The 25,798-nt window shown below is 42.0% G+C and overlaps 1 protein-coding gene across 3 annotated transcripts in view; it reads right to left on the bottom strand.

The window, feature by feature from the left end:
• The window catches only part of arhgef25a (Rho guanine nucleotide exchange factor (GEF) 25a), a 73,188-nt gene that overhangs the window by 30,538 nt on the left and 16,852 nt on the right, over window positions 1-25,798 (bottom strand). Inside the window, exons 1-2 of one of the 3 annotated variants that reach the window (XM_036532804.1) lie at window positions 15,120-15,240; window positions 14,734-14,907 (exon numbers count right to left, since the gene is read on the bottom strand). The exons of 1 other annotated variant lie outside the window; for it this stretch is intronic. In XM_036532804.1, coding sequence (XP_036388697.1) covers window positions 14,734-14,827 — 94 coding nt within the window. In that variant the 5' untranslated portion in view covers window positions 14,828-14,907; window positions 15,120-15,240. Of the gene's footprint in view, window positions 1-14,733; window positions 15,090-15,119; window positions 15,241-25,798 lie in introns of those variants that run through there. One more of the 3 variants, XM_036532805.1, reaches the window with a different exon arrangement.

Below are 25,798 nucleotides of genomic sequence, written 5' to 3'. Positions count from 1 at the left end.
ACATACATTTTGAAAGTGTGTAAAATTATTTAAACCAATCCTTAGCAATACATATTAAACAGTTTCAAGAACTGTAAAAGGCATTCGCGAAGATATATCCTTAATCTACCCCTTTAAGACATGAGGAGCTCCATGTTACACAAGTGTTTATCAGATGAGCAGTCTCATGCCCTCTGTGTGGAAGAAGACCTCACTCCCACAGGCAGATTGTGGCAATACAACAAACAGACAGAAAACCAGCATTCCTGTTTCTCATCACACTCAATCTGTACAACATTTCTGCATCCAGAAACTGCTTCACAGGTTTCATGTTCAGAAGAAATAGAATGACACATACATGATTCAGCAACGCATTTATCAAATGCATTATTCCCATTCACATAGTCTCCACATCCGTACATCAAGCGGTGTTGCAACTTCCTGATTGCGACATTAACTGTAAACGAACAGTCAACTCAGTTACCTATTCCCTAATGAAATGACTATGCCAGTGCAGGACATGAGGGTCTGTAATAAGCCATTTTTTAGTTTCAAAATTACAATGGTTATATCTTGTGCAATCTTGGTTAATTACGTCCAATTATAGTATTCACAAAGGTTAGATTTTTGGAAAAGCAGATTCTTTCATTTTATGACCAAAATCCTGCTTTTATGGAAAGCTGCACAATCTTTATTTTGTTCACAGACAATCTGTGCTGTTTTGCGAGCATAATCATTTACTCTCTTTACACGATTGGTGTTGATTATTTTGTAAATTATTTGTTTTATTGTTAATCAAGGAGGATAAAGGGGAACAGTTTGAAAGTAATGATAGATTTAAAGGTAGTGTTTGGGCTTCCCTTGTTTCCAGCTCACCATCCACCACTGCTTGCCCAGCGCTAGCGGGAAAGCGGAGATGTATACAGACGTATACAGTGATGTAATGACATAGCTCTATGGTGGCTGTCTAGCCCATGGAAAAGCATATCGTTTCGTAGAAGGTTTGCAAGTTGAAGCAACTCCAAACTGGCACTAGCACCAGCCCAGAACTAGCACCTAGTTCGCGTTGGTGGAAAAGAGGCCTGTGTGTAACTGACAGTAACATAGTAAATTGTGGCAGTAATGTATCCTGCTGTGCATTTCTGAATAAAGCACAAAGCATTCAGCACAAGAAGCACTGCTTATGTGTGGGTCTATTTGTTTATAAAGCTTGTGTGTGAGTGACAAATGAAGGCAAATACTTTTTATTTGTCTTTCAACAAACCAAATCATGACAATGGATGCGAATGTGGGGTTTTGCTATTTACATCAACAGGACACTTCCTACTGACATCACCAGACACTGTCTCAGCAACATCACCAGAGCTGTTCTCAGTTATATCACCAGGCGCATTCTCTGTGATGTTATCAACCACATCCTCAGTGACATCCAAATCTGGTACACTCACACTGAGCTCAACCCTTTGCTGAGATGTTTTGGAATTCCTTGGGAAAACTAATAAACTTGAGGATGAACTCCCAGGAATGACCCCCTAGAGCCTTCTGACTGTTACAGTTGTGTGGTAATTTGAGCACGTACGCTAACGGGGCCCTCTCTGGTGATCTCAAATTGATGGTCTCCACCAGAGCCTCCAATCTCAGATTTCCCCTGCTCACTGCATCCGCATTTCGCTACTTGTTCTCATTGCCATAGCAACAAAACCCACGAGGAGGGGAGTGAGGAACACCCTCACAGTAGACAAGTCGATAGAAAAATATGAAACAAAAACACGCATATACCTATGCACAGGGGTGTAGTGGTAAAAAAAGAGGTGGGTAAACTATGAATTCTGTGATCAAGGTAAGGCGGACCACGACATACCGTTAAAAAAAATGATATTCAGAATATTTGTTTATTTATTTGTAGAATGTACATATCTTGGAGAAAATGTGAAGTGGGCTAGCTGCTACATGGAGGTTATCGCCCAATGCTTGGGTCTTGAGCAATACAGCTCTTGTATAACAATACAGGTTGTTATAGGCTACCGTTAGATGGTTCCTAGGGTGTTGCTGCACTATGTGGTTCCTATATATATTTAAAAGGTGAAGCTGGAATTCATTGTTAAACGAGACTATGGAAGGAATAAACATAGCTAAAGTCTATGAAGTATAGCAATCACCACAAAGAGAGTATGAAACTATGAAAGACAGTATGAAAGCAAGAAAAAATATAACATCTATGAAGTATATTAATTACCATAAAGAGAGTATGAAACTATGAAGCAGTCAAAGGACATCCCATAAAAACCTGAAAACAACCAAGAGCAACCAGTAGTACAAAATGTGAAATTACAAACTACATCTAGAGTGGAATTCTGAACATTGTGTACTGTATGTGTATTGGGAGCATGGCTCTCAAACAAATTGCTAAAGCTTAAAGACTATAAATCACATCGCTTAGATATTTAAATGTGAGTGAAAGTAGAAGATGCTGAACATTTTGATGTAAGATATGTCTATATAGTATAAAAACTGTATGAGCATCAAAAGTTTACAAATTGTGTGAGTATTTAAAAAAAAAAAACTGCCACCACTCTAACTGAACATTCCGCAATGCATTTCACGTTTAAGAAAATGCCGTATATCCATTTGTCAATGACAGGAATCCAGACACGTAATGCTAGTCAACCTTAGATAGACAGCTAGCTGGCTAGCAAGCCCCATTCTACGACTCTGTCGCGAGCCCTGCTGCCGCAAGAGACGATGTGATTGGTCACAGATACAGTAAATGCTGATAATGCAGCGCAATTTTCAATATACAATGGCTTACGCTGGTAAAACAATAGGAAACTCTACTCTAGCACATTTTAAAGTTGCATAAACTCTATTTAGAGGTGTGTAAAAGCTATTTCAGAAATGTAGGAGGTGCGTAAACGCCGTTTACGTGTGTTTAGCCTCCACTAGAGCCCTGCCTATGCATACAGCAAAACATGTACACATAAAGCCTGTTGTGTAATCCACAAAACACTTACGTACACTATATCTGCATGCAGTGCTAATATACATCGTCATGCATTTGCTGCATTCTACACAATACAAACATACATACACATGCAATATCACGCAAAAAATGTGCACATATATGCATGCAGTATAGTACATTAAAATACAAATAGCGATCAGACCACAGAGGGACAGAGCTCTGGGTTGGTGTGGCAGGGGATTGCATAGACATGAGGCAGAGGATAAGTAGTTTTAGCATCTGGTCCATATTTAACCAACCAAGATGGTATTTTATGACCTTTGGCCTCCCTTTGGGGAGTTCAGGATGCAGTTCAATCAGAATTTTCTTCCTTAAACATGTGAGAGTAAACAATTATGTTTTGTTTTGACTGCATACACATCAAATAATGCAACATCACAAAGCATTCACTAATGGATTCGATAGACTGAGGCTTTCCTTCTACAAAGCAAATGAGCCACATACAGGCTGTGACATTGCCTTTCTGGGATGTGCTGTGCATGGTCCAGTTTAAACTCATTGAACAGAGGCACAAATCTAGCCAGGTACCATGAAATGATGGCATTCCACATGGCAGCATCCACATTCCACATTAAGCATCAAGCAAAGGTGCTTTCATAGTCATTAACCCTACCCCTCCGATAATGACAGTTGTGCAAGAACTGTACATTTAAAAGCATGATATTTCATAACTTAAAAAATACAATCTTTTCTTGAATTGGGGCTAATGTGGCCAAAACCTGTGGATATCAAGAGTAGCAACCCCAATGATAACTCTCCTGCCACTCTGTACCAGTTATCAGCTGACATGGTTCCAAGTACCTCCGCTGTCAGCTGTGGTGCAGTTAGGCCAGTGACAGTGACCTCAGTTATAAACTTCCTGTTGGAAAACAGCTAAGGCAAACATTTTCGTTCTGTGCTCTCTCATTCATCCATCTATTGTATGATGCTGGTAATGCTTTAGGACACAGGGAACCAACCTCACACAGGGACAGTAGGCATTAATACTTTCAGCACTGTTATGTTTGAATTTGAAACAGCACATTGTTCCATTGAATAGAAATCTTTGATTGAGGGTTTGGGAGAATTATTTTGAAAGCAACCTAATTTGAACACATTTCTGGAGAGGACATATATAAAAATGCAAACACCTTGTATACTTTCACATGGACCATTCATTTTAGATACTTTACCTTTACATAAACCTTAAACATAAACAGACTTTTAAGATCCCATTAATCTTAAGAAACAGTTGGATGAGTACCCTCTAGTACAAACTAGCCTGAAGGACAGTAACAACTTGACATGTTCAGCTTTTGAATTTTTTCCATGTAGTGTATGGGGAATTACCTGTACAGCATTAAAAGAGGATTCTGAGGACATGGAATTTGTGGGAAAGGTTTCTCTGTCTTCCACCCCTCCTGTTGCTTTTCTAAACAAGGTTTGGAATATGCTCATGGGGTTAATAAGAAGTGCCCCATTGAAGAACGAGTGCCCCTCTTCTTTTCTGATGCTCCTTTTACAAACAAAGCCCGTCAACACCACGACAGAGGAAAAGAGGGAGAAAAGGAGGCAGAGGAAGAGAGGTAACAAGACAGGATAAAGGGGAGATGAGGGAAAGAGAAGCAGTTTTTTTGTGGTAGCAGGGAGAGGGAAAGTGTGTGACAGTGAGTGGGCTTGAGACACAGAAAGGGATAGAGGCTTAAATGTGATAGATTTTATGAGCTGACTGACAAGATGGATGCTGCCATGCAAGAGAAAGAGAGAGTGAGGATGATAGAAAGAAAGAGCACAGAGAAAGATAGAGAATAAGAGATATATACAGAAGGAAAGAGGGGGCGGAAAGAGCGGGAGTAAGATAGAGAGACCGAGAGAGAGAGAAGGAGAGGGCAGGCAGATAGGGAGAGGATGAGGAAGGGGGATCTGAGGAAAAGAGATGGAGGGAGCAGGGAGAGAGAGAGAGAGTTTTTCCTTCAGGAATGATGTTAATGCTCCAGTGGATGTTCACATTCCACACTGGCAGATCATACGACTCTCTGCCCAAAATTCTTCTTTATCCTGCTGGAGAGTGAGCAGTGTGTGTGTGTGTGTGTGTGTGTGTGTGTGTGTGTGTGTGGCCGTGAGCATTTATGTCTTGAGTGAGAGAGTGGGGGAGGAGGAATAGTGGCATTGAAAATATCCTCCAATACTAATCTGAGAGCGGTCTCAAGTTGCCTCGCATTCTTTTCATTTCTTTTTGCTATTTTTGTTACTTTTTCCATAATGTAGACAGCGATATGCTTCTGCCTTATAAGCTGATGACAAAGGTAGTCCTTAGAAGGATGGCATCAGAGAAGGAGACGTTCTGGATAACATCACTCTGGCCACCTTATTTGATAGATTGCTATGTGTTTCTCAAGATGACTGAGAAATCCATACAGTATCAATCCCTTTGAGAGGCCACAAGCATCAATCATTCATGCTAACCCTTAACACAATGGACCAAAACAACTCTTTCATTGGTCTTGTGTATATTGTGCAAGCACAAAAACCATATGACCAACAGGAATAAAGAATTCAACAGGAGAGTCAGCTCAGTTAATCCAGTTAGCAATAGCAAGGGTGCCCACTTCCAGTCAAGGTGTTACCATTATTATCTGGGTGGAGTAAGTTCATACCTTGTGAATTAATTGATGCACTACCCTGTGAAGCAGTAAGCACTGCTAAGCACAATACTTTAAAAATAAAGCTGCTACCCGATGTCATTTCAATTCAGCAAACAGTAGCTAGCTCACAGGTCACACACAGAATTATACGACAAATTTGAATCACACACAATAATGATGGCTATCTTTGAGTTGCTTATTGAACGATTCTCCAGGTGTGGATCCAGCTATAAAGCTTTGCTGTCCAGTCGTCATGATCAGCCAAATTGTGCAATTTAAAAAAGGTGAGATGAACTCCTCAAAATCCTTTGCAGTGAAGGCAAAAAAAACATGCTGTGTGACAAAAACAGACCCACTTTCAATGATAAAAGGATTGGGTATTATTTCCTTTTATCCTTGGGACTTCCCTGGAAATGAGCATTAGCTGGCTGATTAGCCACTTAGCAAGTCACCTTTATTACATGATAATGAGGGCTGCTTGGCTCGCCTCTTCCCTTGAGCCAGAGTGCACAGAGAGGGTGTTGATTGACCTTGATTAAAATGCTCTTTGGTTTGGTCATAATGAGATAATTTATAGTTATTTTTACAATCATTACCATGTGACTGAGGCAAGTGTGACCAGGGCTTAAATCCCCTTTAGGTCGACCATTCCTTTCACTGCAATGAGGAAGTAAACAAGAACTGAAGTGACCATGGGACATAAGTACTGGGGGGTGAGCAGGTGGGGTTAGGTTAGCTTAAAAAAGACAACGAGTTAGGAGATGATGAATGTGCTGAATGTGTTTACAAATTCAGTGGGGAACTGCAGGATTTTTTTTCCTATTATGTTGTTTTTATCATACTGATGCTTTGTGATGGGCAGTGGGTAATCCGCTGTACATATGCGTTTACAGGCATATGAATGAAATACGCTCACTGGGGTTTGCTGCCTAGAACAGGATGTCCTGGGTGCTTGCTGCCTCCGCACACAAGCTGCCCCCGCTGAACAGCCTGCTGTGCCGAGGGGCAGATAGGGCTTATTCGGTGTGTAGGGTGATTACTGTTGCTCCAGTTATCATTCAGCGCTGGAATTCTCTCGTGCTGTGCAGCCAGGCTGCAGGGCAACGGCAGAGCCTGCTCATTACACACCCAGGTTGAAGCCAAGTTGAGACATCAAGAATCTACAGTACAGCAGACCTGAAACATTTACAGCTAAGGCAGGTTGGAGACATCACAGTCTACAGTACAGCAGACCTGAAACATTTACAGCTAAGGCAGGTTGGAGACATCACAGTCTACAGTACAGCAGACCTGAAGCATCACAGCTAAGGCAGGGTAGAGACATCACAGTCTACAGTACAGCAGACCTGAAGCATCACAGCTAAGGCAGGGTGGAGACATCACAGTCTACAGTACAGCAGACCTCAAACGTCACAGTCTACACCTACAGGAGAGCTGAGACATCAGAGATTATATCAGATCCATTAGGGTCTGGACCTGACCCAAACTGAAGCTTAAACTCAAATCAGAACCATGTGTGAGTGAGACTAGAGAGTAGAGGGAAGGAAAGAGGACCCAAACAGGAGAAATCAAAAGGAGAGAGAGAGGTAGACAGCGAGCAAAATGGGTTCAAAGATGAAGTGAAGTGGGGAGAGAGACTCAGAGGGCCAAGAAGGGGATGACATGAAAAGGCAGAGAGAGAGAGAAATAGAGGGAGCACAGGAGGGTCAGAGGGGGAGAGGGGTGTCTATGTTTCACTTCCTGATTTCAGATCTCATCTTAGGTATTTAAACAGCACCAGCCCTGAGCAGGGAAAGTGTGCAGGGGTCCAGGGCAGAGGGGGAGAGGAGGGCATAAAGAGAACTCAGGCAGAGACCAGTGTGTCAATAAACAACAGAGCTGCTTTCAAGCTAATTGGAAACAGTCTGACCTCAGATCAGAGCATAACACAGAGAGATGAACATGGAGGAGGGGAGCGGGGCAGCATGTTTCCTTTGACAGTCAGGCAAACTTTTTTTTGGTGTGCGTGTTTGTTTGTGTTGCTCAACCATAATGGTCTGTCTACTGTCTATCTCAAGTGTTATCTCAGTCAGTCCGCATTCCCCCAACCCCCTCCCACCCCCACAATGAGAAATTAGAGCAAGAGAGAAATAGTGCAGGAAACTAGAAAGGAAAATGGGAGAAAGGATGGTGTAAGGCAAACCGCACAATGACAAAGAGCTCCTCCTGTAAGAGGATCCCATCTTTTTCGCTGAGGAGTGAAACAGAGCTCTCTGTTCTTTCTCTTTTTTTAAAATACTCTTTTTTTAAAAGTCTTTTTCAGTGACACAGAAACCTGAAGGCACTGGTTACAAAGGCTCCCTGTGATCTCTTGCCCTGTTCATAATTCATACTTTCTCCTGGCTGCCAGCGTCTGTCCAAGATTCCCCCCCGAACAGCATTTACAGCATTGTGTGGGAGGTTCTCTAATACCACAGACCCAACATACTATGGCAACAGACACTGGTGACTTAGCTCAGAGAATTATTTTTACCCTATTAATTATCACCTTCATATGCACTGTATACAGGATGATTGGTTGTCATCATATCAGAAGATCTATTATTGTGCTCTCACTCTGCTTTCAATGCTTTTCATAGCTTTTCATTCCCTGACACCCTGCTCTGCACTTCAAAACCACAGAAGTTCTCTCACCAAGCTGTATTCTCAGAAACCCCCCCAACCCCCTTTTAAGATCCTTGAAAAGAGCAGCCCAGGATGATGCACAGACTAGACATGGGACGTTGTGGCTTTATGAAATGAAGTTATCAATGAATGGATCTATCAGTGGGTCACTGGTTTGAACCAATCACAGTGTTCTGATGTGGAAAGAAAAGTCTTGTGATTGGTTAATGAAGATTGAATCATTTGGTTGATAGTGCACAGCAGATCTATTCATTATGTGGCTCATGAGGCCTCACTCACCCCTCTCTAGAGAAGAGCACACCAACTGCCCTGTAGCCTAGACCCACCAAGCACTTAACTCCAGTGAATTAACAGCAGTGACACTGTTATTATGACAGTCCATGATCAATAAATTTAATCAATGGAAGATGCAGTTCTGCAGTCACTGTGGACCTGACTTTGTCCCTTAAATCATACGTATTACACATGGGCACAGCACAGATATTCTCTGTTCATTCCATGACAGGATGAAGTATTTCCAGCAGTGATTTACCACCTCGTTGTAAGGAGTAGAAATACATGTGTACAGGTACAGAATTTAGTTTAGAATTTAATTTAGAATTTAGGATCAGTATTTTCTTCAACATAATCCTCTAATAAAGTTGAAAAGTAGAGGATCTGAAGAGAAGTGTCATACATTTCAACACACACAAACATACACACATGCACAAATAAACTCAAACAGCTTAATGTGATAAAATGAAAGCTTTTTGTGAAATTCATTTTAGTGTAATGTTATGTAATGTAAAACAGTGAAATTTCATGTTAATGTTTTTGGTTTGGCTCTTTGTTTTATCCTTTTATGAGAGACTCTTATTGCCCTACCACAACCTCCCGACAGTAAGGCTCATGTGTCAGGGGAGGTCAGTCAAGCTGCTAAATCATTGATTACCAGTCTCAGGTTGGAAGGGAAGATAGAGGGCTTTATTGGATCAATGCTGCACAAGTACTGCATTAATTCACTGATCTTTATATCGCCTGGATGGCTTATAATATTAACTGAGCACATTACATCATCAAATTGGTATACTATAAAGACCAGTAAATATGTGTAGAATCTTTGTAAGTGATTTTCTTTCACACCCTCAAAATGGCAAAATGCCCTGGCATCATGTAGCTGTCCCTGGGATCTATCCTTTGTGGTGTTTTTTACCCAACAGCCTTAGTGATATCAATGTCCTTTTCAAGAATGAAAATATATAATGCTTTATTCACAAAAATGCACCTGTTCTAATTGATATAATGCATGCATATCAGATGTTACCAACAAGATGTTACAATTTCCAGTATTTACAGCAGTGCTACGCACATGGCACATGTTTTAGCAAAGGACTTTTAATGGATTTCATTTATAGGGGAGAGTATCTGTTACACATAGGTGCAGTCTCTTGATTAAGTCATTGGCATAAATCTATTCTCAGCCAAAATCTCAGCCTAAGCACATAAATCCTTAGTTGTGTGCTGAATCACAGTGCGCACTGATTAATTATCCATTAATTAAGCATTAGATAATTGTGTCTATTTCCCAGTAATTCAGTTTGTAACCTGGTTTACCACCAGCCTCATCATCCCTCGATTTCATTAAGACATGATTTCCACAAAGGTTTCACTAGCTGGCTTCTTGGTCAAAAGTGAGGCATAGATTGGTAACAGAATAATACTAATCAAGAGTGGTTCTCCGGATCTGCTGCAAATGATCTATGCAAATGTGAGATGTCAAAACTGTAATGAGCCTGTCTTTTTGGTGCTCTCCACCCATGGATGTACAAAAAATAAAACTGCTCTTTTAGGAAATTATGCAGAGTTCTTTTTCACTGACAGGTTGAGCCTGGCTGTTCAAAGTGCTCCTTTCAGCCGTGACACGGCAATAATAATTGTGCTCTCTTCAACCTGTCACCCTGTCTGCCTCTCTCTCTCTCTCTCTCTCTCTCTCTCTCTCTCTCACCTTTTATCCAAGCTAAATGCAGCTTGTGGAAAAATTGATGGGCTGTTATGAATTGCCTCTGTCGCTCACTGATGTAGTCCAGTGCTCGTATTCTGCAGTGTCCCATTAGAACGTATATGCTATATTAGTGCTAGAATTGTTGAGCACACAGTGTACCGTCATGCTAAATGGACTGGACACACAAACATACACGTACGTACAGAGGGTTCTTGGGAGCATGTTGCAGATTCACCAGAGTGTTTAGTAGGACTGAGATTTGTTTTTCCTCAATGAAATGATCTTGTCACCACATCTCTGAAAGGCAAGTAGTCCCAGGAATGATCTGGCAGTGTTCTTGTGATTGATCTTGGTGTTTGTCTCACATTAAGTGCAGATCTTAATTGTAACAATACGCCTGCTGACATTTGGCATTAGCAGTCTAGGGGTCACTGAGCTCAACTCACCATCATCCTGCCATCAGTATGTGTGCCTTTTGTCATACAGTGAAATTGTTATTAAATGCAAACTCCTGGGAGTCCCTGATAAACATGAAGTGATATTTCCCACTAAACACTACACTACTGAGAAGACCATGGTATTTTAGGGGCCTCATTATAGGTTTAACATATACTTGAATGGCAGTGGATGTTATATTATTTCTTCCATAATAATCAAGTAAGTTGCAATAGACTTTAAGAAAAATTAACTACATATACAGTGATATTTTGCAGCTATGTTTGCCATTTTAATCAAGCAGTAAGGGTAATCCAAACAGATTGATTAGGTACATGTCTGACTGTTAATCATAACCTTGTGTCAAAAGGGTTTAAGTGCCAGTCTTGGTCATGAAGGAATACAGTCTTAAAGGTGTTTTAAAGGATTAAGTCAAATGGTTACGTCTTTGATTGAAGTATTTGACCACTTATTTCAGTTCAGGAGGGGAGCTTCAGGACCTGCGGGATAGTGGACCTGGAGGACTGGACACCACTGGTCTGCATAGTGGAAATGGTGCAGCTGGTGTCAGTTACCAGACTGCAGCAGCAAACAGTTCACACAACCAATGTGCTCTTCCCAAACTCTTCCACTCTGACACACAGCCCTCACAATCTCAGAGACATGCTGTACATGACCACTATAGATTCTCATCTCTCACTGTTTCTCCTCCAAACATCATAACACAGGCATTTGTTGGGGATACTGCTTTCCATAGTATGTGGTTAATTCCACAGGGTTTTAAAAAAACAATGTGACAATGTCAGCTGTCCCAAACAAATCATTGCAGATGTATTTTGCTTTGGGAGCCATGTAATAAGAGACAGCATAACCAGGGATCACTCTCATATTTTTTTCTCCTATTTCTCCTATTTGAGGACAGCCAGTTCTCTGTGCCATATGGAAGCTATAGGGAAACCGGATAAGCCTCTACTATTCTCAGAAGCAATACTAGAACAATAGAAGGCTAGAAGCAATGTTTTATGCTTTGAAGAGCTGGCTAAGCAAGCCAGAAGATAAAGACCAGTAAGTGAAGAGGGGGGCCTGCATTGCACATGACCCTCTAGTCAGTAATAAAGTATTTGATTGTGTATATCTGATAAAAAAAAAAACCATGAGAGTAGCCACCTACCCACTTGAGGCCATAGGACCAGAATAATAGCCTGGAACATAAGCAGGAACCCAGAACATCCCAGTGTTTTTCCATTGTATCCAAATGAGAACCCTGGCCCCATGATGTCACTCTACATTGTGCCAAAGAGGCAGCTCAATACAGACGCTTGCTGTGATGACAGAACAGGTGAGATAGTTATCTGCATGTTTTTTTTGCTTTTCTTTCACATGGTATGCATAGCTTCTGACAAACTTTGATAGTACTTTGTAGCTAACTTGTTATTGGCTTAAAAAATATGGGAACTGCACTTCATTGTTCAGTTGTAAAAAATGTGCACATGTGGTCCAGTAACTCTTGGCTCAGGGATGCGTTTAAGCCACGAGTGAGGCTTACAGCCCTGAGTTACCTTCACTCATGGCTCCACTAAGCTCTGAAAAAGATAACAGAGAATGTAGGCTTCCATTAGTCCTAGAGTGTGTCCTCCGTGTTTGGATTCTAACAGTGGGGAAGGGGCTAATAAGGACATGGGTCAAGCTAAATCACATCAACGGCACAGTGATTCCATTGACAGAGATGGGCCTTCAGTTACTCGCAAATCCAACTCACCAGTGATTATTTCTACTGCATATGCCACTTGATATACGGCACGCTAACAGAGTGGCATAAACAGCCATGGCATCGCAGTGTAAAATTACACGTTGCCAGCACCATTCTGTTTTGACTTTGCCAGGTCTGAAAAATCCAGTACAGTCTCACAGAGACCTACCTCTGTGTGTGAGCATGGGAGTGTTCATGTGCATGCATGTGCATATGCTTAACATCTACTTGTACAAGCCTTCCTTTGGCACAACGGTAAATTCGTTCTATGATAAATATTATATGGAACCAGCTCCAGGTTTTGTGTGGGATAGAAACAGACAGCAGCAGGTGTTGGGCACTTCATGCCTCGTGTTGTGTTGTTATTACAATTACTGTCTGTCTGTCATCTGTACTCCATACAAACAGAGTGGTGTGGCTATGACCTGGTGAGGTGGCCCTAGAAACCGAGCGATTTTCAAATTGCGATGTGAACTGAAATTTTCTTCTAAAGAGTCAAGGGTCTGAAGCAGTCTCAGATTTTAAGAACCATGTCCTAAACCACCTCTGGAGGAACTGCAGGAGATACATATATGACAGAATTAGTGGGTATGGGTTGTTCAACTGCTTGGTATATTTATTAATTAAGCAAAGCAGACTGGCTCAGAACTTTCAGCTTCCTGTATTTGAAGCTCACGAGCCACCACTGGATCTCACACAGATGTGCACTACATGTGGTCATGTGCACTACATATTGTAAATAAATGGAAGTTGTATACTCCTGAAAACAGATATGTTTTTGAATTGTGGTGCTGAAATTATTGTGTGATCATAACTGCTAGTCTTCCGGAAGTTTACATGCAGCTGGGAGGGAATTTCAGTTGAATTCAGATGTTCCAGATTCAATGTAACTGCTAACCAATTTCACTTTTGTCCTTAACTTTCAGCCAAAAATTAAGGCTAGCCTTAAGAATTCTGTGCAAGAATTAAAAAAGAATACGTTATGAAATGCTTTGCTAAAAGAGAAGGACAAAGCATATTAGATTTAGATAGATTTAGATTTAGATTAGAAAGCATATTAGACATTTAGATTGAATCTGGCCTTCAGATAGCTCATGTTTGTGGCACCCACGTGTTCTACTGTACATACCCAGCCAATGCAGACCTCCAGATGGGTGCATTCCATTGAGGCCCTGTGTCTTACTCTAATCCTATACATGCAGGCTGCTCCATGGGAACCAGCAGCATTTTCTCCATTTTTCTCATTAACCCTCCACAGTCCAGATCTTCCTATGCTATGTACTCAATCTGAGATGTTTTTGGTGATTTACCACAAGAGCAGACAATACAATGGTTTTGAAAAGAGAATTTTTCATTGATTTCACCCATCTCTTGAGGGTACTATAATGCTGCAATAGCTTAACATGTCTAATTCCATGGAACCCATGTACAATATATTTTGCAATCACAAATAAGTTGTTGCTCTTTTTCAAGCTGTTCAGTGTTGCCTCTGTACTGTAGTAACCTTTGCTGCTCACCGATATACATCTGTGCTAAAATGCAGGCAGAGAACATATGGAAAACACAACCTGGCAACCATAAACTGAACCTCACATTTGTGACCCATCAGTGGGGTCACGGATTCCAGGGAGTTTAAGAGGGTAAGCACTGCAGTATTCCTGTCTTTGTGTGTGTCTCTCTCGGACTGCCTTTTCAGGGTGTTTTCTCTTATTGTGTCTCTCTGTGGCTTTTTCTGTCTTGGTTTCTATGTCTCTTTACATTCTTCCTCTCTCAATGTCAGGGTGTTTCTCTGACTCACACTCTCTCTGTTGCTGTTTCTGTCTGTCTCTTGACTCTCTCACACTCTCTCAATTGCTGTCTATGTGTGTCTATTTTTCCCTGTTGCTATCTCTCCCTCTCTGAGTGGAAAAATGGACATCTGTTGCTTCTGCTGAGAAAACAACCTTTAAGCGCAGCAGAGAGGGAGAGTCAGCGCTCCACTCATTGGTGACACCAGTCATGACATCGACGGCGCTGAGGCTGTGAGGAAAGGTAGAGGTGTGCTCAGAAACAGGGGGGGGGGGGGGGGGTGATTGCCTGCGGAAGGAGACCGTGAGCACATGTGGGAGCCAGGGGGACAGAGAGAGACAGAGAGGTGTGCACAGGAACGGATGAGCTAGACGAGGGGACAAAGAGAGCCACTTCACTGGAGATAGAGAGAAAAAGAAATGGAGGGCCTTCCCCCACCGGCACGCAGGCCAGCGCCAAGGGAGATGGCAGATCAAAGACAACCACTGACCTCGGACCCGGGCGTAGCAGCAGCCACACTTCGCCAGGACTTTTCGGAACAAGTGGGGACAGGCGCAGCCCCGGCGGTGGTGGCCCCCCTTCATGCTGTACCCCAGTCTCTGGCCACAGGGCTACCAGCTGTGGGCATGGCACAGTGCACACGCGCACACACACCAGTGGTATCCTGGCAGTATATCCCAAAGAAGTGGAGGAAGAAAAGAAAACCCTCAATGGATAACAGCAAATACAAAAATCCACGATCCACAGTCCATCAAATCAACACGGCAAAGAGTGGAGAATCATTTTAAAAACCATAAAGGTGAATAAAGCAGTCCAGAGCTCTTCATGGTTCAAGGTTCCATCTTTAAGGAAAGAAGAAGAGGGATAAATTCTCACCTCCCTCACGCCGCGCTCCCTTCTGACTGTCTGGTCAAATAACAGGGCTATGAGTCTGCTTTGAGATAGCGAGAGCTGGGAGAGAGAGAGAGCGAGAGAGAGAGCGCAAGAGAGAGGGAGGGGAGGGGGTGAGGGAGGCGGAGTCAGCAGCTTTCATCGCTGGCTGTTCCAGGATAAGGCTCTCCCCTTCTTGTTTTCCCTCCCTCCTCTCTCTCTGTCTCATTACTCTTCCACCATTCCTGTCTTTTTTTGCTTTTTATATTAATTTTTCTTTTCTCTTCCCACACACTGTTCTTCTACTTCCTCTCCCCAGCCCTCCCGGCTTTTCGTGATCTCCATTTCTGAGCTGTCTGACGCAAATGACCCTCACTGGCCAGCTCACAGACACGCTCCACTCAGAAACCCAACACCTCAGGCGGGCTGAAATGCCACGCTCCCTCATGTCCGCTCAAAGAAGAGAGAAAGACAAAAGTAAGCAGGTCATACACTGACTCAGAGACAGTGATATCTCAAGAGCTACGCTAAGATGGAGGAGAAAGTCTCCCCCTCCAAGAAGTCAGTATAAACATTCAGAAAATTTGTGTTTTAGGATATTTGTGCTGTGTTCATACTGTGTACATGTTTGGCTTTTGCAGACACAGGATCGGTTGGCTGTTTATTTTCGGGAGGTTTGTTTGTGATGAGAAGATTGAGTTTGGATTAATACCGAGGACCCAGACTGCTCTGAGAATGCAGTGAACCCATATTCTACACTAATTTCTGTGTTCATTTTGTGTGATGAAGATGTAGTTTTTAGTTCTTGTCTGCTGGTCTGCTGAGGGGGTGTAAAAGACTGTGGTGACGGGTTGGAGGTGTGTGTATCAGTTTTTATCAGCATGTGTGTGAGTGTGTCTCTGCGTGTATGTATATAGGAGCAGTCCCACAAGGTTACCTACACTCTGCAGTACAGATATTTGCATTTTTCCTGTGGATTGTCAGTACAGACAGTCCCAATGTTGTGGGATTAAGTCTGGCTAAATGAGTTCCAGCAGGGAGCAAAAAGACTAGACTGTCAGTCACAGAAACAAGCCACAGGACCTTTTCACAAACAGCTCTAATGAGGCCCCGCAGAAATAATAAACATTACCACAATGCTTGCTATAGAATTCATACGCTTATCCTACAGTGACTACATATAGCACAGCATGGTGTAACTGTCCAGGTGTAAATCCCAGTCTACTGCGTGGTTGCTATAGGTGTTATGGGACAAGTTTACAAGAAAAAGAATGACAAATTGGTCAAGATTAAACCCAAAATGTAATCCATCTGAAAACTCTAGGGCCAGCAATATAAAACCTACAAGGTCTTGCACTTGGGCACCAAATTCCAGGATGTTTATCTTTTTTTAGCTTTCTAAATCACAGTGCAATCGTTTTATATTGTTGTTATTCAGAAACATGATGTGAGGTCTGAATGACAGCACAGTCAGCAACAAAGAAAAAAATAGCACCTTCTTAGCAATTGGGTAACATTCGATCCCAACCCACCAGCCTTACCAGAGTCACAATCATGAGCCTTCTGTACTTTTGGCCGATGAAACCGACTTGCAGCATGCAAATTTGAACTGACATCCTTGCTGCTCCATGTCTCCTCTCCATGGCTTGCTCTGCATTGGATGCCTTTCCCATGGCTCAGCAATTCTCTGCCACAGAGACAGAGGGATGTGCTGGCAGCTGGGTACATCAAAGAGGGAGCAGAAATGATGACAAATTCTCTACTGGTGCCAACGAAAACTCCAACACTGGGTTCAGTTACCACCACAAAGCACACCTGTGTGACAAACGCCTAATTTACAAAGACAGAGAAAAAAGGAGTGTGTGTGTGTGTGTGGGTGGGGGGGGGGGGGGGGGGGGGGGGGGGTGCTTTGCTATTGCTTATCCTTCTGTTTGACGTGTGCTGTGTATGTTTTGGCAATGCAAATGTGTGTTTGTCATGCAAAAATGTATAATAGTTGATGAAAAATTCATATAAAGAAAATCTGCATCTCCTTTTAAGAACAATACAGATGTATCTATCAGTACATCTGACCCTGGCAAAGCCTGACGGACTATGAGCAACCACCCAGAACAGCTAATGAATGACTAGATGGACAGATATGAACACATTTTACAGAATCTTCTTTCCAGCTGGAAGTGTTTATGGAATGTCAAGATTCAACAGGAGGAAGAAGGTTGGGTACGGTATGGATTTGTCTGTTTTTTGCATTTACTGGGCTTGAGCTAATAAAGTATATTGAACTGAAGTGAGATTACGAGGGAAATTAGTTGACTTTCATTTTTAAAAGACGCTTTACTAATAAATCCAACCATGGTAGATGTCATTGAGCATGGAATCTGAAAACTGTCACATTTCACTATCTTCACAGGCTATCTTAAAACACTGGCCTGTTTCGATGACTTCACGGAATTTCTCAGTGCGTGATATTCATTATGAAGTAAACATCTTTCCTTTAAGCTTGGAATTCATGAGACATTTTTGGCCAAAGTGGCCATATGGGCTATAAGAAAGTGCAAAATGTATAGCACTCATTCAGCAGACACAAGTGATGGGGCTGAGACAAACAGCAGGAAAGAAAAAACACAGAGGCAGAGAAACAGTGTGGAGTTTATAACTCTCTCACACAGCTTGAGTATTCAGTATTCCCAAAACAGCTGCATCTGTGGGGGTGCAAGGGGATTATTTCTATGGCAGAGAGAAGTGTGTGGGGGGTGCAGGGGGTGCAATGTGTATTTATTCTGTTTTGTTTTGACTTAGCATCCAGACAGTGCTGGCTGTGCTACAGGATACTAACATACACACACACAAATACATTATTGGTCATAGAGAGATTCAAAGATTTTAAAAATGCTTTGAAAGGCTGAATATGTGCTACAATGGACCTGCACAGGATATTGACAGAAAAAGACAAATCAGTAATTGACATTTTTGATGTTATTTTTTTATTTTCCACATTTTTCTACCAAGATTTCATAGTTGCCATCACCACCAGAGAAGCATGGGCCAAGGGACAAGCAACCCTCCAATAAGCAAGCACACCTACCACAACTATGTTCTATGGTATAACTCCCATACTGCACCCAGAGGCAAACTCCATTAGAGCATATGTGCATCACCCTGAATCTGAGTAAATAATAAGCACCCAGGTGAGTCCCAGAGTGCTGACAGTGAAGTCGCAAGGTGAGTCTGACCAGCCTACTCATTCATATCCCCAGTGGAATAAAGCCAATTTGTTCCTTTGATGTGGACTCCTGGTCACTGTCTGTGAATGGCATGACCAGATTTGAACCTGGGCTGTACGGTTCCGCCTGTGCTGTCTGAACCACTTGGGAGCCAACGTCCAACTTTCTGCCCTGCATTTCAGTTACATGCTCCCTTTCAGTTACTTCTTCTTATGTTACTGTGATGTGAATACCCTTTCAAAACTGTAATGATACTGCATCTAGCCTATCCAAAAGGTCTCACAGGTCACCACTCAAGTGAAGAAACTACAGTGCCAAAAGTTGATCAGTAGGTGGAGCTCTTGCCAGTGGAATTAGGCCAGAGCCACACCAGTTGCGTCGGGTTTGTGTGACGGTCAAAGAACGTCTTGATTTTCATTTCGGCGCCCATGTTAACAGGTTAGAGCAGCCACACGGCCTGTGTGAGACGCGCATCTCAGGCGCAGCTCGAGCACCGCTGCAGCTGCGAGTCATCTAGACTTTTGGCATGGAGCCTATTTTTTTCTGTATGCCGCGCGCGGTTCTCAGCAAAAATACACAGTGAAAACGATCTGTTGATAGTCATATTGACATCATACCAGCAACATTACATAACTGACATCTTTCACTGACATCTTTTCACATGTCTAAGCTATATGTCACACAAATAAAAATATTTTTTAAACCATTTTTAAAACCAATTTTTTAAAACCATTTTTAAACCAATTTTTTTAAACCATTTTAGCAATCGCATGTTATCAGTAGGTGATTTGTTAATTTTTAACAGGGGGGATGGCAGGTGCACACTCATCATTCTCTCTGCTACTAACTAGGGGATGGGGGGGTGGCAGGTTAACAAGGGGGATGCATTTTGGTCATTTTGGTAAGAAGGGGGATAGCATCCCCCCTCAAATCGCCTACTGCATGTTATTAAAGGGGAAAGTGGAGGCTACATGTGTACTATATAGTCAAGGAAAGAAGATGATCCATTTGCTCAGCGCTCATTCTGAAATACTTCAGGTGTTTGTCCTTATCAAGATGCAGTTCAGCAGCAAGATGGTGAAAAGCTCCAAGTTGCCTCCTTCTCTGGTTTATTGGGTGAACCCACATTCTTCACCAGTTTCTCCTCCAGAGCAAAAGATAAAGCGTGATGGCTTTCCTTCTATCTATAACTTGCAATAAAACGAAAAAATGAATTAACCATGTTAATATTATTTAGGAAATGCTAATAGACAGGTAGCCTAATTTAAAAAAAATAAATAAAAAAAAAGTCTAAAGTAGTCTAAAATAACATTACATATAAAAAAAGAAGAAAATAAATAGATAATAACAAGTTGTCCTAGGCAGTCTATTTTCTTCAACATGCTGTTTTACAAAATATATTTCAATTAAACAAATAACAGAGGAGCCTACTTTCCCATTTGTACGGGGAAAAAAATGTCAAACTTGAAGCAAGATATAGTGGCAAGACAAACACACAGCACTTCTGATTCAACAGAGACTGAACCCAGAACATCTGCTTATACAGTTTTAAATTTGGACTATAATGTAAATTAGCATCTATTATGTAAATTAGGTAGGTCCCGTGATACTTCTCGATATGCCCACCCCTGGAAACCTGTAGAACAGACCCCCGAAACCCCCCATGGAAATGGCTTTTAAACTGAGCCAGGCCAAGTGAAGAGGGATTGCTGTATATTTATTTATTTTTTATTTTTTTATTTTTTTTTTTTGCAATTGAGCACATGCTTCTTAGCCTTTGTCTGACTAAACTAAATATAAATTAAATTTAAAATGAAATTAAATCAAACATTCTGTTATTGATGGCCATTATCAACGGCAAACTCAATGTAGAAAGATAGGGCTGGCAGTAGCAGCGCCGCAACAGCAACGCTGGCGGTGTGGACGAACGCACGCACGCGAGGGGCAGCAGTTCAATGACGTAGCCGTCACGCACACGTGACGGAACTGGTGTGGCCCTGGCCTTAGTGCCCCACATAGTGTCTCTCCCAACAACATTGAAGTTACGTTGACAGTTTGGCACTGATGTTATAATCACTGTACAGTACACTATTCTCTTTTGTTCTATTCTAATTGCTTCCTAGTAAATACAGGTTTAATAGGGATTACTTAGCTGAGGTTTGAAACAAGAAAGTTTAAAACTTATACAGCTGGATGTCTTGAATCACCTTTTGACTGGTTTTCTCAATGGTAACGCATAATGACGCCACCCACACTGGTGATTATTAAGCCTCACTCGCGATTCACAAATATTTCTATTGATAGTTAGACTTGATTTGTTTATTTTCACTGAATACATATTTCTCATTTAATGTAGTGTGCAACTCATTTTGAATATTATCTTTCTGTTTCCAATTGCAAACTCAAATGTGTACATAAAAACTAGCAATAGAGGTTATGCACTGACGTCACTTTCCCGCCGGAATACGCCCCCTCAATCGGACTGAGTGGCAAAACATCCTGCAACATGGCTGCCTTTAGTAGGGGAAACTGCGAAACCGGGAGTAAACCGAAACCGAGATTCTACTGTCAGAAACACTTCCTCCTGTCAACAAATCAAAACTGAAATCCTGGGTAAGTATGGTCGTTCTCTCAAGTTAAGCGTTTTCCTCTCCATTGACGCCCATTATAAGGAAAAGCTTAACGTGTCTTAATGTCCCAAAACAGTGATCAGTGATCAAATTTGTCTGACATCTCACATGTCATAAACACTATCTCCTATCAAAAAAGCAAAACTCTCCATTGATGCCCATTATAAGGAAAATGCTTCGTAGCTTAATTTTCCAAACAGCAATCAACTAGCCTAACAAAAAAGCAAAACTGAGAGGGCAGCGCTTAACGCAACGTCGGTCTAACTACCATATTCCTTGGATTTTAGTTTTGCTTTTTCGACAGGAGACGGTGTTTATGACATGTGAGATGTCAGACAAATTTGGTGATCATTGGACGCTATTTTAGAACATTAAGCCACGTTAAGCCTTTTCCGTATCTAATGTGCGTCAGGAGGAAAACGCTTAAAATAGATAACGACCATACTCCTAGGATTTCGGTTTTGATTTTTTTTGACAAGAGGAAGTGTTTCTGACAAGAGATGTCCGAGAGAAATTTGGTGATCATTGATCGCTGTTTTGGAACATGCCACGTTAAGCATTTTAGAATGTTAGTATGCCTTCAGGCTTTGCTTTGTGTATTTCCCCGGCGTCAAAATCAGGTACATATAGATGTCAGGAAATCCGATTCCTGGCCACTTGTCAATGTCCATGGACCATTGGTTCTTTGGTAAGTTGTAAGGTTCACTGTCGAGTCCAACTGCCTTTAATTTAAGCATATAATCGTTTGTTTTACTCCCGGTTTCACAGTTCCCCCTACTAAAGGCAGCCATATTGCAAGATGTTTTGCCACTCAGTCCGATTGAGGCCGAGGGCGTATTCCGGTGGGAAAGTGACGTCAGTGCATACCCTCTACACATAGAAAATAGCCATGGACCTTTTTCACGTACACCTGGCGGACCTTCCGGTCTGAACCAACAGGGGGTATCTTTACTTCCGGTTAGCCATCCTCCCTATTACTGGCGAATCGGGGCGGGGGATGCTAAGGAATTAAAGTATAAATTTGGCTACGATTCTGTCTACAACTGAGACTGCCTCTTAATTAATGTGCATGGACTTTACAAAGGATTATATTATTCTGATTATACGTCACGTAGCAAGTTTTATATTGTCACGTTTAATGCAGCTAGCTAGCTAGGTACAACTTGGGCATCAGCGGTCCTGAAGTTCCCTTTAACCCGCTGGGTAGCCAGCTAGCTAGCTAGCTTGCTTGCCTTGATAACGGCACACAGCTAACATTGAAAACTTTTGCCGTTTTATTTAGCGTTAATAAAAAAAACAGCGGTGACAATGCAATATTTTACTTAGGATAGATGACCGCGTTGTTGGTAAGCTTACGCAACTAAGCCCTGTTTGAACTAATCGTGGCGTGAGTGTCAAAGTAAATGATTACATACGGACGTGTCATTGAAAACTGCTGGGCAACATACCTTAACAGTGAATGCATTCATGAAATTATGGTACCTTGTTATTGAAATAAACGTTCACTTCCTCCCAATTGAACCATTTCATCAGATGATAGGCACACAGAGAGGGCCGGTAAAAAAAAAAATATATATATATATTGGATTTTTTGACGGTACACCGGCCCACCGAGATATGTCCCGGTATGCCCGATGGCCAGTACACCACTGACAAGAGAATGGATTCAAGCCAAGGTTATAATAGTTTTCCATTTTCAAATTCGTTTTTACTTTGATAATATGTTTGTATTCAGTCTGAATTTCCGTTTAGTTTTAGTTAGTTTCACCAGTGTTTTCATTAGTTTCAGTTTAGTTTTTATTTCATGGACTCATTTCTATTTCGTTTTAGTTTATTATAGTTTCAGTTTTAGTCATTTTAGTTAAGGAGAAAAAAAATGTCCAAGATTAGTGCAGCGTGAAAAATAATCTGCTTATCATTGAAGATATCAACATTTCAAGACTAAACTTAACTAACATATGCGATACATTTGTTTCAGACTACACAGAATTTTGGGAGTGACCAGTGGCGGCTCCTGCCAAATCTCTCTGGGAGAGGGGACAATTGTTGCGATGATGGCTAAGCGGTGACCCGTTCAATGGGTGAATTAACAGTTAGCTAACTTGACATTGTCACACTGAATTGAGCAGGGGTAGCAGAACAAAACGTTACCTACTTCTCAGCCTCCCTAGCCACGTTTTCCGCTCATACCAGCTCCGCGAAAATCCCCAGTTATATGCCCCCCCCCCCCCCCCCTTTGTAGATACTTGCTTGATGTTTAAATTTGGTCTGGGTGGTCCTAATTCTTTAGTTGCCAATTTATCCTGCTTACTACGACGACTGAACGGTATTTTTTTAATGCCACGATCGAGTTGCTCTCAGCTGAGGTAACATTAGCCACGTTGACCTTGAATGTGACAAGATCACTGGCTGCCCCAGCGATCCCTACACCAGGTTCCGTATGACGAAAGCACATTAGTGCAAGCCCACCCAGAACCCATACAGATTGCATTGCAGGCGCCTGCAGTTCGAAAAAATTGCCTTAACATGAGAGTCTATCAAAGCGATCTGTGCGATTTTCAACCAGACTGAAATCGCCCGAAAGGGGCGCTACTCCACGGAACACGACTTGACACTGATTGGACTATGATATTCAGAGGCAGGACAAACTGTCCAGAACAGTCACAGCTAGCGTGGCGCTGTGGTAGGATGTGTGATGTGAAAAATTCCCTCCCTTTCTTCCTTTGGTGGTGCGTCGCCCGATCGCCCTAAGGAACAAACCGCCCCTGAGTGTGACCTCCGCCGTCTTTAAACGATAACGACAATTATTTTTTGTCTTTTCTTATTTTATTTTTATTAGTTTTTTAGCGATCATTATTAGTTTCGTTTAGTTTTAGTTTTACATTTTCTTCGGGTAAAGTAGCTTGATCTAACGTTAGCCATCTCTCCGTAGCTAGCTGACATTATCTTCATAATTAAAGATAAACTGATTATGGAACAGTTTGGATTGTTTTGTTTTGCAATATATATCCACTGTTTCAGCATTTCAGCACTCAAAATTGAGAGCCAGAATTTTAGCAGATATGCCAAAGATCTGGCAGAAAATCAGAGAGAGACACACATCTTCATTGGAGGTAGCCATTGTTGACCGGAAGTAATTTTACCCCTGTTGCTTTCCAATATGGCAGCGTGAAAAAGGCCCATTTTAGGCCCTAAAGTGACTTCCCATGAGGAGGTCAGGTATATGAAGTTTGGCCTCAACACATTTTGAAATAGCAATGACAAAATATCAGCAGAAATATTCATATTCTAAAATACTCTGTCTCTTTAAGTTGCGCGCGCACACACACACGCACACATTGCAAGCACAAGATCAAGAACCAGGCAGCAAAACCAAAGTTACCAAGTCACTCAGGAGATGACACACAGAGCTATCAAAATCTGGAGCCTGGGAGCATTCTCTAAGCTTTGAATTAACGTCAAGGCTGGGAGCAGCTTGTCTATGACTAGTTCAGAACACTGCCTGCTAAAATGGAGCCATCATCCCCACACACACTTTTGATGGCAGTTATAATTACATCTCAATGTGGAAAGAGCCTGAAGCTTGCATCATCTCTTAGCTGCTTTATTATATTCATCCCTCAAAAGGAGACAAAATGGAGACATCAGAAACAGAGCAAACACCTCTATGAATATGGATGCTAAATAAAAACACAACCTCCAGCACTTCTTAGTTTTTGTCCTGGTGGATAAGTAAGGTGAAAATGAATATGCCAGTTCTTCTCTCCTCCCATTTTGAGTGGCCAAAGTGTTCCCTAAGCACCACAACCCTAAAGGTGGGTCACTCCAGTCCCCTGCACCCGGGCTCCTGTCTTGGGCAGCTGCTCAGAAGAACGTGCCCTCTGTCACACTCCTGCAACCGCGCACAAATGCCACGCGTTAAGTATACCTGTGCGTGGATCGCCAAACAGACAGACTTGCAAAAAAGGTCTTGCTCTGTGATGTGATTAATGCACAAGAGGCCACTCTTGCACAAAGGCCAATGCACACGCACCAGCATGTATCCGGCATGGATGAGGATGCACTCGTGCAGTACGAGCGCACACATGGTAAGCAGAGGGCGTGCGCTCAATACCAGCAGATTTAAATGAAAAAAACGGAGAAATCCATACCTTGCCCACCCTGCTTCCTCCTGTTGAATCTGATCCAAAACGCTGTCTAATACTTAAGTTTTTGGTTTTTCTCTCTGTCTCCCTCTCCCTCCCCCTCTTTCAAAATCTATTTCTCTCTTTCTATGCCGGCTGGAGCCAAACACCAATTAAGGCAAACTTGTATCAGGAACATTAGGAGAAGTTCTGGCATGATGCCCGCAGCTGCGGTCAAACTATTTTGTCTGCACTGCAACCTATTTACTGGCCTGCCTGTAGCAGACTTGTGCTGAGGAACAGGGCTCTGTTGTGCTGGAACACAGAAAACCACAAGGAGGACAATCTGGGGTGATTTTTCAGACAGGTACAGTATAATACTGTACACTGCCCCCTTGTGGTAAGGTAAACCATTCAAACCATTATTATGATATAATGTTTCACTGTTCTGATGTAATGTGATTGTGTTGTGTTTGAGTTTCACAGGTTTTGGTTTCTACCCACAGGAAATTAGCAAAGAAGAGATTTATCGTTATTCTTGATTTCTACTGTACTCTCTACATTGTGGTCTGGTGCATTTAAGATTGCAAATATACAAGCTGATTGCCATCACCACAATATATTGGAAGACTTATTGGTGAGAGCAGTGGCAGCTAGTTTGGCCTATTGCGTGAGCTGGGCCTGTATGAATAGCCATGCCCAAAGTA

Source organism: Megalops cyprinoides, chromosome 7 (assembly GCF_013368585.1).
Source record: "Megalops cyprinoides isolate fMegCyp1 chromosome 7, fMegCyp1.pri, whole genome shotgun sequence".
Taxonomy (NCBI): domain Eukaryota; kingdom Metazoa; phylum Chordata; class Actinopteri; order Elopiformes; family Megalopidae; genus Megalops; species Megalops cyprinoides.
This window is presented reverse-complemented; position numbering and strand designations above follow the sequence as displayed.